This window comes from Alosa sapidissima, chromosome 5 (assembly GCF_018492685.1).
Source record: "Alosa sapidissima isolate fAloSap1 chromosome 5, fAloSap1.pri, whole genome shotgun sequence".
In the NCBI taxonomy this organism is placed as follows: Eukaryota; Metazoa; Chordata; class Actinopteri; order Clupeiformes; family Clupeidae; genus Alosa; species Alosa sapidissima.
Window position 1 is genome coordinate 8,128,959 of NC_055961.1, and position 12,457 is coordinate 8,141,415.

Below are 12,457 nucleotides of genomic sequence, written 5' to 3' on the forward strand. Positions count from 1 at the left end.
ATTAGTCTATTTTTCAATAATTTTAATAATATTATAATAAATAATATTATTTAATAATAAACGTAAGCACAACTAGTGACTGAAAATCTATCTGTATTAAATAACAATACAAAATTAACCAGGTAAAAAGCGTGAACACGAGCGCTTGTCAGTTATCCACATGTAACGTTATGCAGTCACAGCACGTGTTCACATGATCTTGACCGATGACCGAAGTATATAAAAATATAACGTTATACATTTGATATCCAGAATCAGAGAAACTAGAAGAACGATAAGCTAGATTTAAAATGAAAAGGTAAAGGTGTTCCAGGCTTTTCATCCCCAGCCACAGGAAGTCGCAAGCGGAGGCGCATGGTAACAAACAAACCAAGGCATCACTGGGAGACAGGAAGAACTGCTGACTAATCAACGAATGAGTGTCATTCTCTGTAAGTAATGCATATTATGATTCATATTCACAATGAATTACATACCAGACATTTGCGTTAGATGTGCTAAACATGGAGGACACCATGTAACAGTAATTCCTGCCCGTTTTATATTGCAGGATGGCTTGCCAGAGTCAAGCGTGTAACCCACTGTAGCTAACGTTAGTCATAAGTTGGCTAGCAATACAGCTAGCATAAATTGAGCATCATGACAACCCCAGTTGCTCTGAATCATGCATATGGTGCTAGTGTTTAATTGTTGACAATATTCATTGACATCCGCTCGATACAGCTTGAGATAAAAAAAAATGCAATAACGGTATAACGTAGGTAAGACAGTGAAGTTGTACAGTCAACGTTATTTATAGCTCGTGAGCTAGCTGGAATGGTTCGTCTTATTGTTGCTGCTATCACGGCACTATTGAAGAGCATAAGCAAGCACTTAAAACGTACAATTGCTGATGGTTACAATAAAACCTTGCATATGGTATATATAATGATATACATAATGATATATTCACACCGAATAGCCGGTATATTGCGATACATATATCCTCTATCCATGACCTATCCTTGGTAATATGCACTCTGTGCTACTATATATCCACAGACATCCTGAGGTTACTTCAACATGTCTGTGTCCGTAATCATTAAATGGGGTGGACAGGAGTATTCCATCAACACCTTGTCTGAAGAGGACACAGTATTGGATCTCAAGCAGTCCATCAAGAGTTTGACAGGTGTCCTACCAGAACGACAAAAACTTCTGGGGTTAAAGCTTAAAGGTAAGACTAATGACATTGTTTGTTAAAAGTAAGATGTTTGAAACATATGTGTTTGAAAACAGCATTGTGCAAGGTTTAGACATGCTTGAAGCTGTGCTGTGTATGCCAACTCCCACAAGGCTTAGCATATCACTGCTACACAGATGATACCCAACTATATCTCTTTCCCACCTGATGATGCCACGGTCTGCTGCGCAGATCTCAGATTGTTTCTCTGACATATTCACTTGGATGAAAGAACATCACCTTCAACTAAACCTCTATAAGACTGAACTACTGGTCTTCCCTTCCAAACAAACCATACATCTCAACATCAAAACTGACACCCTTTCTCTTGCACGTACCAAGGTGGCAAGAAACTTAGGTGTCATGATTGATGAACAGCTAACCTTCTTTGACCATGTTGCCTCTGTCGCCCGGTCATGCCGCTTCACACTATTCAATATAAGGACAGTCAGACCGTACCTATCCCAACACGCCACTCAGCTCCTAGTACAGACCATGGTCATCTCATGCCTTGACTACTGCAACGCCCTCTTTACTGGTATCCCAGCTTGTGCAGTAAAACCGTTACAATCAACCAAAGAGGGCACGTTACCCCGCTGTTCATTGAGCTCCACTGGCTTCCCTTAGCCGCCCTCATCAAATTCAAGTCACTGATGCTTGCATACAAAGTGATTGCTGGGCCACTTACTTAAGTGCTCTCATAAGGTCTTATGTTACCTCTCGGCCGCTGCACTCTTCCAAGGAACGTCTGGCACTGCCGCCCCTACATCCATGGCAATCCAGACTTTTTAGTTGTGGTCCCCCGATGGTGATATGACCTGCCAAGTACCACCAGGGCAGAGGCGTCCCTCTCTGTCTTAGAAAAACTCTTGAAGACCCAACTCTTCCAAGGATATCTCCTCTCTCCTAGCGCTTCTGACAACCTGACACACCTGATGCGCACTTACCAGGCACTTCCCCCTCCATCTTCTACCACTTTCCTCTCCTACCACACTTTGACTAGTGCTTATAATGTCTGCACTCTTATCCTCTAGTAATAGTATTGACAGATGCAGTAGTAATTCCTAACTAAGCTGCTAAATTAATAAATGTATTTAAATGTATGAAGCAATGCTGCAAGGTGAGAATACTTTCAAAATGGCACAAATAGTTTTTTTACTTCAATAATCTATCAATAATAAGCTACATCAATCAACAACATACAAAGTGCACACAAAACAAAGAATGTTTTAAAAGGAAGCATACAGACACACTGAGGCAAACGTTGCACAGTATCCTCAAATATTAACACAGAAGCATAGAAACAGAAATAGTTTTAGACTAAGGTATTAGTTCTAGTTAGGGTACATTGCAAGAAAACAATAAATACGGGTTTGTTTGTTTCATTCTTCATGTATGTGTAACTTATGAGGAAGGAACCTGTTGAATTTGAATAGTTATATTTTATATGATGTGCTCTGCACTGTAGGAAAACCAGCTGAAGATGATGTTAAGCTGGGAGCACTGAAGCTGAAGCCTAACACAAAGATCATGATGATGGGCAGTCGAGAGGAGAATCTGGTAGGTTGTTTGGAAAAAAAATTCTCTACATTTTCAGTTAGAACAAGAAAAAGATCTTTGTGATGCTCAACAAATACACATTATCATCAGCATGTGAGGGTTATATTTGTCTGTCTGTATACTTGTTTGTCTGAGTTACTGGTCTTATGTACGGTGTTTGCCAGTAAACAATCTAAAGTGTCTATTTTTGTATCATGAAGGAAGACATCATGGCTCCTCCACCAGAAAATGATGATGTTGTAAACGATTTTGATATTGAGGAGGAGGTCATTGAAGTAGAGAACAGGTTGGTATCATAGCAGACTGTTAAAACATTTGAACATAACATTTAATATATTGAGGAGGAGGTCACTGAAGTAGAGAACAGGTTGGTATCATAGCAGACTGTTAAAACATTTGAACATAACATTTAATATATTGAGGAGGAGGTCACTGAAGTAGAGAACATGTTGGTATCATAACAGACTGTTAAAACATTTGAGCATAACTTTGCAGAGTGGTTTATGTGAAATCAAAATTTGCCTTGATTTTTTATTGTAATGTCCAAGGTGGTGGTCAATATGATATTTGTGGGGAATTGGGGGAAAATATATATATAATATGAATATTTGAGTAAAGACAAATCTTACTGAAATATTAGTATATGTTTGGGAGACTCCTGAAATAATATCATTTCAACTCCTCTTCAATGTAGAGAGGAAAACTTGGCCAAAATTGCTCGAAGGGTAAAAGATTATAAAGTGGAGGAGCTGAACCCTCCGAGGGAAGGCAAGCGTCTGCTGGTACTTGATGTGGATTACACCTTGTTTGGTAAGTCCTTTGATGTGGCTCAAGTTACCAAAGAGATAACTCACGTCACTGGATGACGAATAGCCTTCTGATGTTTTAGTTATGAAATAGCTTATGAGAATCTGTTTTATGTAAGGACATTAGATATGGGAACGAATTAGAAGTGCTCGGCTTCGTGGCAGTAAGTATATACGCGTGTTCTGCCTCATGTAGATCACAAGTCCTGTGCAGAGACTGGGCAAGAACTCATGAGGCCTTTTCTCCATGACTTCCTCACCTCTGCATACGAAGACTATGACATCGTTATCTGGTGTGAGTACATCTTATCCAGTTTTACCAGAAATGTGTGAAGTTCTGTTACACTTCTGAGATTTTGATTCAGACTGATATTTGCTGGGGGTTTTGTTTTATCTTCTGTTTAGCGGCCACAAGCATGAAATGGATTGATGCAAAGATGAAAGTAAGTTAATCTGAATTGTGAATTTTCCTCCCAATGAAACTGTATCAGAGTGTTCTGAAAAGGTATCCATTGCAGATTATGACCACAAGGCTGTGCTATGTAGTAAAGATATTTCCAGGATGTACATGTTGTGAAAGCATGCTGGCTGGTTTCCTAACAGTAGTCTGTAAATGAGTTAGCTTACAGTAGCAGCTGTAAATGACTTCTATTGGAAATTCAGCAGCTAGAAATTACACACAATGGTCAGTGGACTTCATGGACAAGGAATTGTCTTGCCAATATAATATGAACACAAACAAAAAAATGTTCTTATTGGCTGTCTTTTATGAACTTTCTTCTTAGTTAGGTTCAATATTCGTCCAGTGGGGGTCAGTCTTTCAGGATGTACTTGTTTAATTTCTCTCTTCTTATTTTGGCAACCTAGGAGCTAGGTGTGATCGACAACCCCAACTATAAGATCACCTTCATGCTCGACAGCGCAGCCATGATCACTGTACACACTCCCAAGAGGGGCGTGGTTGAGGTCTGTAAACCTGTCCCTCTGGCCGGCCCACCAAATCCGTCTAGTTATTCTGTCTCTGTCTCTGTCAAATCAGTGTGTTATTGATTGTTTGTTCCCTAGGTAAAGCCTCTAGGTGTGATATGGGGGAAGTACAGTGACTTTTACAGTAAGAAGAACACTATCATGTTTGATGACATCGGCAGGAACTTCCTCATGAACCCACAAAATGGACTGAAGGTAGAAGTTCCACAAATAGAAAAATGGAATTGATTTATTTCAAATTACATTAATATATTAATAAACTGGTTTTAATGGTACCCAATATTTAGATTATTGCTGTAGTGTTATCACATTCAATCTTCAGGTCACGTCTCGATTCCCCTTTTTGCTTATTCTTAGATTCGTCCATTCATGAAGGCACATTTAAACCGCGAGAAAGACAAGGAGCTCTACAAATTGTCACATTACCTGAGGGAGATTGCTAAGCTAGAAGACTTCTCAGGTCTCAATCACAAACACTGGGAGAGGTGAGCAGTTCCTTCTCGCTAAAACACTTCATAATACAGTACATACAGAACAAGCATTCCTACACCTACTCCTGGTTTAATACAGTAACGTTACATACAGAACAAGCATTCCTACACCTACTCCTGGTTTAATACAGTAACGTTACATACAGAACAAGCATTCCTACACTTACTCCTGGTTTTGAATTAGCTTCTGACAAACTTTTGATGATCAGTATGTGTCTTTTTCTCTACAGGTATCTTTCAAAGAAACAGTGAAGACAGCCTCCTGGAAAGACACTGAAGCCCTCACCAAATAGCTCCTCGTTATACAGCCCATTGATCTCTCATTTTAGTTTCTTCCCTTCTGTTCCTTCTGTTCCGTCATGGTCTTTTATGTGGCTTAGGTAAGCTTTATAAGTCTTATAAAACACTGCACTGTTCAGCACCCAGCCTGCTACATCTTAGCATAACACTGCTACCCCAAAAAGCATGACGTTGCTCCGTTCTCATCTCTCTGTATACGTTTCTTCATTTTCCTCCATCTTTATGGACATTTTGTGTTGTGCACACTTGGCGTGTGTGTGCTCTTTATCGTCCTGTGTGTGGTTGTCACAGGTTGCAGTATTATAGTGGAGACAGGGAGTATGTATGGTGTGGGATTGTGCTGGAATTGAAGCTAGTGATGGCTGAATTGCGGCACAGCATCGGTACAGCCAAAATATGGTCTAGCTGAAGGATCTGCTGAACTATCTTTCCTCCATGGAGATTATACTTTAGACAATTTTCATGTCACCTTTTCTCAATGGGATTAAAGTGTACCCATGTACTTTTCGTTGCATTTTCAAAACACAGTGGGCAAAAGATACTTATTTTCTTCCACTTATTCTACGTGGTCCTGTACCTTTCCATGACTGTTGGTAATGCTAGTTGGTAAGGCCAGCCGTTCATTTTTGCGTGCGTTGGCTATGACTATATACATTTCATCAAAGCCCTTGGTCAGTTTAAATGGTACTGCCTCTGATAGGGCAAGGCTGTATGTGGGGTGTTTCTGTACTAAGACGGTGTGAATGGGCCCATAGTACAGGACAAAGGGCAGGGCACCCAATGGCACATTGTGTTTGTATTGTAATTGATGCCTAGATTTTGCAACAGTGTTAACAGCATTAGGGACTTGTATGCAAGCAGTCCTTGCTGAATTTATTTGGGCTGAAGCTCACTGGTCCAGTTGCATTGGTGGAGAGTTTCTGAAAATTCACAGCAGTGAATCATTCCAAGGCCAACTCACCTTGGGCATGGTAAGTCATGCCAGGGATGACCATTCAAAACATTTATGCTAAAAGCAAAAATGCGAAGTTTTAAAAACTTTGGTAATTAACTGTTTAGGATCTTCAGAAACAAAATTTCCTTAAAATTAGCAAAATGATGTTTGAAGATGGTATATTCATTTGTTGGAGAAAGGACCTCTTAGTCTTTCTTCATTTGATATTGAGCTAATATTTAATTGATGTCTGGCACACATCCTGTTTTTTTTCCCACCTGAAAGTGAGAGAACAAGTAACTCATTAAGTGCTGCGATTCATCCCCATTTTTCTCTTTAAATATTAGCGGAATGCCTTTTGGGGTTTCCACAATGGCAGCTTCCCTGCTCAAGCCCATCTGATCATTGTGATTAGGTGACTCCTAAAGCACATGAGATTTAAAGGTATGATGAGTTTTGCTGTTTGGTTTACATTATGCCGTTAGGGTCGCATCAAGGCCCATGGCTCTGCTATGCATAAGCTATATGAGGATGCATTATGTTACTAAACAAGATGTTGGGGTTCTATTTTGCCTCATAAGTCCTTAAGCAGTTTCTATTCAGATACCTTTGAGACATACAGTGGTGACATTTCCCTATGACATTTGCATAGATCATGTCTTTGATAGACTTGATATGCAATACCAATCACAATATCTTTGTGGTAATATCCCAAAAAAACTTCTGAAAAAGCAGATTGACTGTGGGATTGTGGGTAATAGATACTGCATGTCCATACTTACACCTCTTTTTGGATAATTGGATAACTGATTCATTTGGATAATTGGATAACTGATTCATTTGGATAATTGTATTTCTAACAAACCTGAAGCAGTGTCAAACTGTCTGGGCTTCTTGGGTCACAAAAGGTTTGCTATTGCATATGTGATAGTGATTTATATATCCCCTGCGGTACATTCTTTATTTTTTATCTACATTTGTTGATACTAAAAGCTGAGGTACTCAGATATTGAGGTTTGGCCTTTCACAAATTGAGCTGTGTTCACTTGAAAGCATTGTTTATTTTGTAAGTGGTAGTGGAAATTTCAGCTCACTCCAGTTAGGTTTCCTATATCTGTGAACATTCTTAACATTCAAGAACTCAGAAAAGAGCAAAAGAAAAAGAGAAGAGCAACATCATATCTAAACACTTTTCAAAACACACTTTGTATGTACAATGTGCATTGCTGCATACACTTAAGTGTCAACCTCATCCTAAGTGTGACTTGCCACATTCAGAAACACGTGGCATTCTTGACTCTCTTACAGCTAATATATACAACATGAGACCTGTGTAAAAATACAGATGTCCCTGCTTCCCTGTATACAACATGAGACCTGTGTAAAAAAGCAGATGTCCCTGCTGCAAAAGGGTCGTACCTCAGATTAATCTGGGATCATCACATGTTTATGTTTGTCACATGATTATGGTTATGTTTGAAATATGTATGAATGTGTAAGCATTACATATCCTCAATGTAAATAAACAAGTCAAACTTTTTATAGTATATACCAGTGTGACATGGTTTATTACACAATTTGGTTCTGTATTTCAGTTAAGAATAATTCATCCTGAATCTGAAACTACTGAAACTGGAGATGAAATGATTGCTATAGCAACACTTTATTGATAAAATAACACGGCAATATTTAGATATACAAATAAATAAATAAGTTAATACAAATTAATATTTGCAAAACAAAAAGACTTGCAGTGTTGGGAGAAAGTAGTGTGATCATCTTCATCTTCTCCCTCCTGGGAAAGGAAAGCATAATTAGAATGTAAATGGTCTACGATACAGTTAGCCTAAGCCAGTCCAGTGTCATGACATTATGGTAAAGCTTATAGTTGATAGTAGTATGTTGATATACTCACAAATATTATTTCTAGATTTTAGTCACAGAGGAGATCAGTTGTCAGGAGTCTGCTTGTGGACTGTGGCACAAAAAAATACAATGGTTGATAGAGATGTAGCATAAATGACTAAATCTAAATGCAATCTCCACTCAGCATAGAGATGCACGATATTATCGATGTACATTGGTATAGACAGATAGCAGTGTTGTGTGTCCATGACACCGAAGGATTTGTATTGCTGTGTTATTGCGGATGTGACTCACGATAGGAGCTCCAGTCACTCCAATTGGAGTTAGATGCCTCTTCTTTGGCTCGGACACAGAGTCTGTAATTCTTATCCTGCATTCTCTTCTTCACTGTAAATTTCTTGTCATTAGATGTGGTGATCTAGATTATGAACAAAAACAAAAGTTTATTAGGGTTGTTTGCCATGAACACAATAAATAGCTGTTTCATTCACTACCAAATCTGGGAAAACAGTGGACTCCACAGTTTTGGAGCAAATCCAGCTCATAACTGAAAAATAAGTTGATTGTGTCATATTTTACATTATTTTTGGCTGATGAATTTGCTTGACTAATATGAAAGGAGATTTTATTTTTGGACAATCTAGTAATATCTCTCACCTTGTTTTTGTGACCGTCTTTCTCACAAGGATCTTTCGGGTCAATCGCCTTCACTTGATAGAGGAGTTGAAAGTAAGATTTTGGGTTGCTCCATGTTTCTGGGCAATCCCACTCAAATGTATGATCTCCCACTTTTTTGATAATCATTTTATCTGGCTTCACTGTTGGAATAAGAGGAATCACCTTAAATCTACTGGCCTACTTCTAAACAAAAATAATAATAAGATAATGATATTTAAAACACACACACACACACATAGAGTAGAGCAGTAGGGTTTGGACACTTGACGTACCTATGTCAGAGATGAAGAAGTGGCGCTGGTATTGTTCACAGCGGAACTCGCTTCTGAAGTAGAAGAAGAGGTCGATCTTGCATGGCTCCTCAGTAAATGGACAGTGTTTTCCATCCTCACAGCTCAGGGTGTTGCCATTCGCACCCAAAGAGCATGTAATATTTCCAGAGTCTCCCGAAACACTGCAGAGTAACATCAACAGTGTTCAGTTAACTCTCTAAAAGTCGATTTTAACACTAGTTTTGTGTGTAGAATGTAACTCACAAACTCACGTAATTTGATTACACTACATATAACCTAACAACAATACTACAGCATTCGATAGAGATAGTCTGTTTTACATAATGTTTGAATGGGTTGAACCTTACCGAGCAATAGCGAAGTGAAATAATTCGGCATATTGTCGTTCTTTATCAAAGGTCCAAGAGCACTGAAACTTCCCATCAAAGTTTTTTGCTGTACATGAAATATATTCTAGAAAGGAAATGTAAACAAATATAAAACAACTAATGTCAATAAATTATGTCCATTTATTTATTTTAAAAAAGATGACCCAGCTGCCCCCCACCCCCTTCCCTCTACATCTCTCATTACCTGAACTGTTATTTTCCACCAGAATACTCTTTCGGTATCCTACTCCCTCCTGAAGCACTAGCGTGTGGTTGAGGATGTCCCCAGCCTTATTGTGGCAGCTGTAATTTCCTCCTTTGAAGTACTTCACGGTAATCTGGATTTGGTTCCCATGTTCTTTCAGTGGATTCCCATTAAGTTTCCAGCTGATATCACCATCATTGTGATCTCCACAGATCAGGTTGATATTCACAGACATATTTTCTGTGACTGGCAGAAGAAGCACTGTGAACAGCGTATGGTAGAATAGATTTAGGTTTCAGCAGTTGGATGACGTGAGAATCAAATTCACAAAATATATATACATTCTATGGTCCATTATTACAATTTAAATGTTCAAAAACTGAAGTTATTGGGAATCATAGTCACAAATGATATCATTCTTTGGTCACTCTATTAATTTAAATGTAAATCAGCATCAAAAACCCACAAAAGATATAATCATTCTTTGATCATTCCATTACTGCTATGTAAATGTTTTAAAAATCCCAATATACATGAAGCAAATATAGCAAATTACTGGAAAAGGGAAAACGTAAGTAAAGTATAGTCACCATTTGGTGGCAGATATGTTGCAGTGGGTTCACAATTCTTATAGTAAGTCAGGAAAAGGATGATAACAGATATGAACTTCATCTGGGTAGACAATACCAACAGAGTAGAATGTTAGATAAAAAAGCCAAACTTTGTTAAGAGAAACAGACTGTTTGTATCTTGTCCTACCTTGATATGCTTGTAAAAGCTCATGCAGCTTGTCCAACTGTTCTGTCATGAGGAGGGAGAAGCAGGCTTTATACATGTGAGTGTGAAAATCCCAGCAGTAAAAGAAGGAACTTCTATTGTTCTGTAAACAACTGTGGCTATTACTCAAACCCAGAGGGTTGTGGCAAGAAACACTCTCCAGGTGGACTTTCTGGCCATGGCAGGTGACGTTTAAGAAAACATTTTATTTTTGTGGACTCTCCTACAGCTCAATGAAATGGGGAAGTCCCCACTTTGGCTTTATTTTGGCCCGATAGTAGTTACCATATCATATAAAACCAAACCACCATGCATAAACTTGCTACCTCAATGTGATCATAAATAGTTTAGGTAAACGTCCAACACGTGTTACATTACAACCTTTAACATGAGGATCTGGTTGAGAGGAAATGTAACCGTTTCATCACACTAATTCTCACTAATTCCTAAATGCTTCCACAGTGAACTGAAACATAAACAAAAGGACTTGAACTTGGTCATCATATTATGAAGGCATGGTATCACATTATATTGACATTTTCTGAAAACTTTTGCCATCAAAAGTGGAACTGGAACAGCAAATCATTATCCTACCCATGACCTGTCAATGTGATTGAGAATAGATGTAAAAGGAAGTCAAGGAGAAAGCTAGGTAACACTTTATTTTAATGTGTCGCTGTTACAGTGTACCTACCTAATTAGGTACAGTGGTACAACCTGTGTAACAACATGTACTATCAGGTACTATCATTGTACTTGCATTATGTATTTGTGGGTACCTACATATAGTTGTTACATTGTAATACTGAGTGCTTTTACAAAACTTTGCCAATTTGCCTAAATTTTCATCAGAGGCAAAGAGCTGACCTGAGACCTGCTGGATGGGGTAAATCTGGTTATGATAGATTTGATATACAAAGCATTCTTAGCTCCAGTCAAGGCCTCATTGTCTTCAGTGTACATGTAACAGCTGTGCTGCTACAACCTTGTTACTCTTTGATACAATGGAATAAACCTATTAAGTGTACCAGTTAATTACTTACATGTACATATGACATGTATGTTATGTCTTCGATGTCTTGGAACAGGTCTACTAATTCACTACAGTTGATATATGTATAGTACATATATCAACTGTGTTGGTACACACGTATTGCTCTTTGATACAGTGGCATAAACCCATTAAAATGAAGTGTACCAGTTAAGTACTTACAATTACATACAGTATTACATGTATGTTGTGTCATTGGTGTCTTGGAACATGTCTGCCATTACCCTACATACTGTAGTACATGTATCAACTGTGTTGGTACACATGTATTACTCTTTTGGTACAGTGGAATAAACCCATTAAAATAAAGTGTACCAGTTAAGTACTTACATCTACATATATACATCCTGTCAATGATGTTATGCATCCTGTCATTGATGTGTTGAAACGTGTCTGCTGTTACACCACACAGTACATGTGAATTAGTAGACCTGTTCCAAGACAAGACCTGTTCCAGTTTATTCCACTGTATCAAAGAGTAACAAGGTTGTAGCAGCACAGCTGTTACATGTACACTGAAGACAATGAGGCCTTGACTGGAGCTAAGCATGCTTTGTATATCAAATCGATCATGACCCGATTTACCCCATCCAGCAGGTCTCAGGTCAGCTCTTTGCCTCTGATGAAAATTTAGGCAAATTGGCAAAGTTTTGTAAAAGCACTCAGTATTACAATGTAACAACTATATGTAGGTACCCACAAATACATTATGCAAGTACAATGATAGTACCTGATCGTACATGTTGTTACACAGGTTGTACCACTGTACCTAATTAGGTAAGTACACTGTAACAGCGACACATTAAAATAAAGTGTTACCGAAAGCTATGAAGTCTGGTTGTCCAGAGCTCATGTCTAAATGAGATTTTGTATGTGCTTGTTTTGTAAATCGTGAGCTGGTTTTACTTAATCATGTGCT

General features: G+C 38.4%; 2 protein-coding genes across 2 annotated transcripts; one reads left to right on the forward strand and one right to left on the reverse strand.

Annotated features, from left to right (window-relative positions):
• The first annotated feature begins 157 nt into the window (after positions 1 to 157).
• ublcp1 (ubiquitin-like domain containing CTD phosphatase 1) lies at positions 158 to 7,847 on the forward strand. The gene is made up of 11 exons (XM_042094053.1): positions 158 to 431; positions 1,042 to 1,216; positions 2,691 to 2,782; positions 2,983 to 3,068; positions 3,477 to 3,592; positions 3,785 to 3,883; positions 3,994 to 4,031; positions 4,456 to 4,554; positions 4,654 to 4,770; positions 4,933 to 5,060; positions 5,297 to 7,847. Exons 2-11 carry the CDS (start codon positions 1,063 to 1,065, stop codon positions 5,316 to 5,318), a joined length of 951 nt encoding a protein of 316 aa, XP_041949987.1. The 5' UTR covers positions 158 to 431; positions 1,042 to 1,062; the 3' UTR covers positions 5,319 to 7,847.
• A 99-nt stretch (positions 7,848 to 7,946) lies between these two features.
• Positions 7,947 to 10,554, reverse strand: il12bb (interleukin 12B, b). The gene is made up of 9 exons (XM_042094051.1): positions 10,470 to 10,554; positions 10,301 to 10,382; positions 9,711 to 9,971; positions 9,485 to 9,590; positions 9,117 to 9,298; positions 8,824 to 8,984; positions 8,461 to 8,584; positions 8,216 to 8,275; positions 7,947 to 8,095 (listed from the first exon to the last, which is right to left on the reverse strand). The coding sequence occupies exons 1-8, from the start codon at positions 10,491 to 10,493 to the stop codon at positions 8,250 to 8,252; spliced, it is 966 nt and encodes a 321-aa protein (XP_041949985.1). The 5' UTR covers positions 10,494 to 10,554; the 3' UTR covers positions 7,947 to 8,095; positions 8,216 to 8,249.
• Positions 10,555 to 12,457: the final 1,903 nt, after the last annotated feature.

Excerpts from the sequence above, each read along its gene's own strand:
- ublcp1 (XM_042094053.1), top strand. The coding sequence starts at position 1,063 with ATGTCTGTGTCCGTAATCATTAAATGGGGTGGACAGGAGTATTCCATC. Across the intron at positions 1,217-2,690 it reads TCTGGGGTTAAAGCTTAAAG|GAAAACCAGCTGAAGATGAT; the intron begins GTAAGACTAATG and ends TCTGCACTGTAG. Across the intron at positions 3,593-3,784 it reads TGTGGATTACACCTTGTTTG|ATCACAAGTCCTGTGCAGAG; the intron begins GTAAGTCCTTTG and ends TGCCTCATGTAG.
- il12bb (XM_042094051.1), bottom strand. The coding sequence starts at position 10,493 with ATGAGCTTTTACAAGCATATCAAG. Across the intron at positions 10,383-10,469 it reads GCTTTTACAAGCATATCAAG|ATGAAGTTCATATCTGTTAT; the intron begins GTAGGACAAGAT and ends TTGTCTACCCAG. Across the intron at positions 9,972-10,300 it reads AACATATCTGCCACCAAATG|TGCTTCTTCTGCCAGTCACA; the intron begins GTGACTATACTT and ends CGCTGTTCACAG.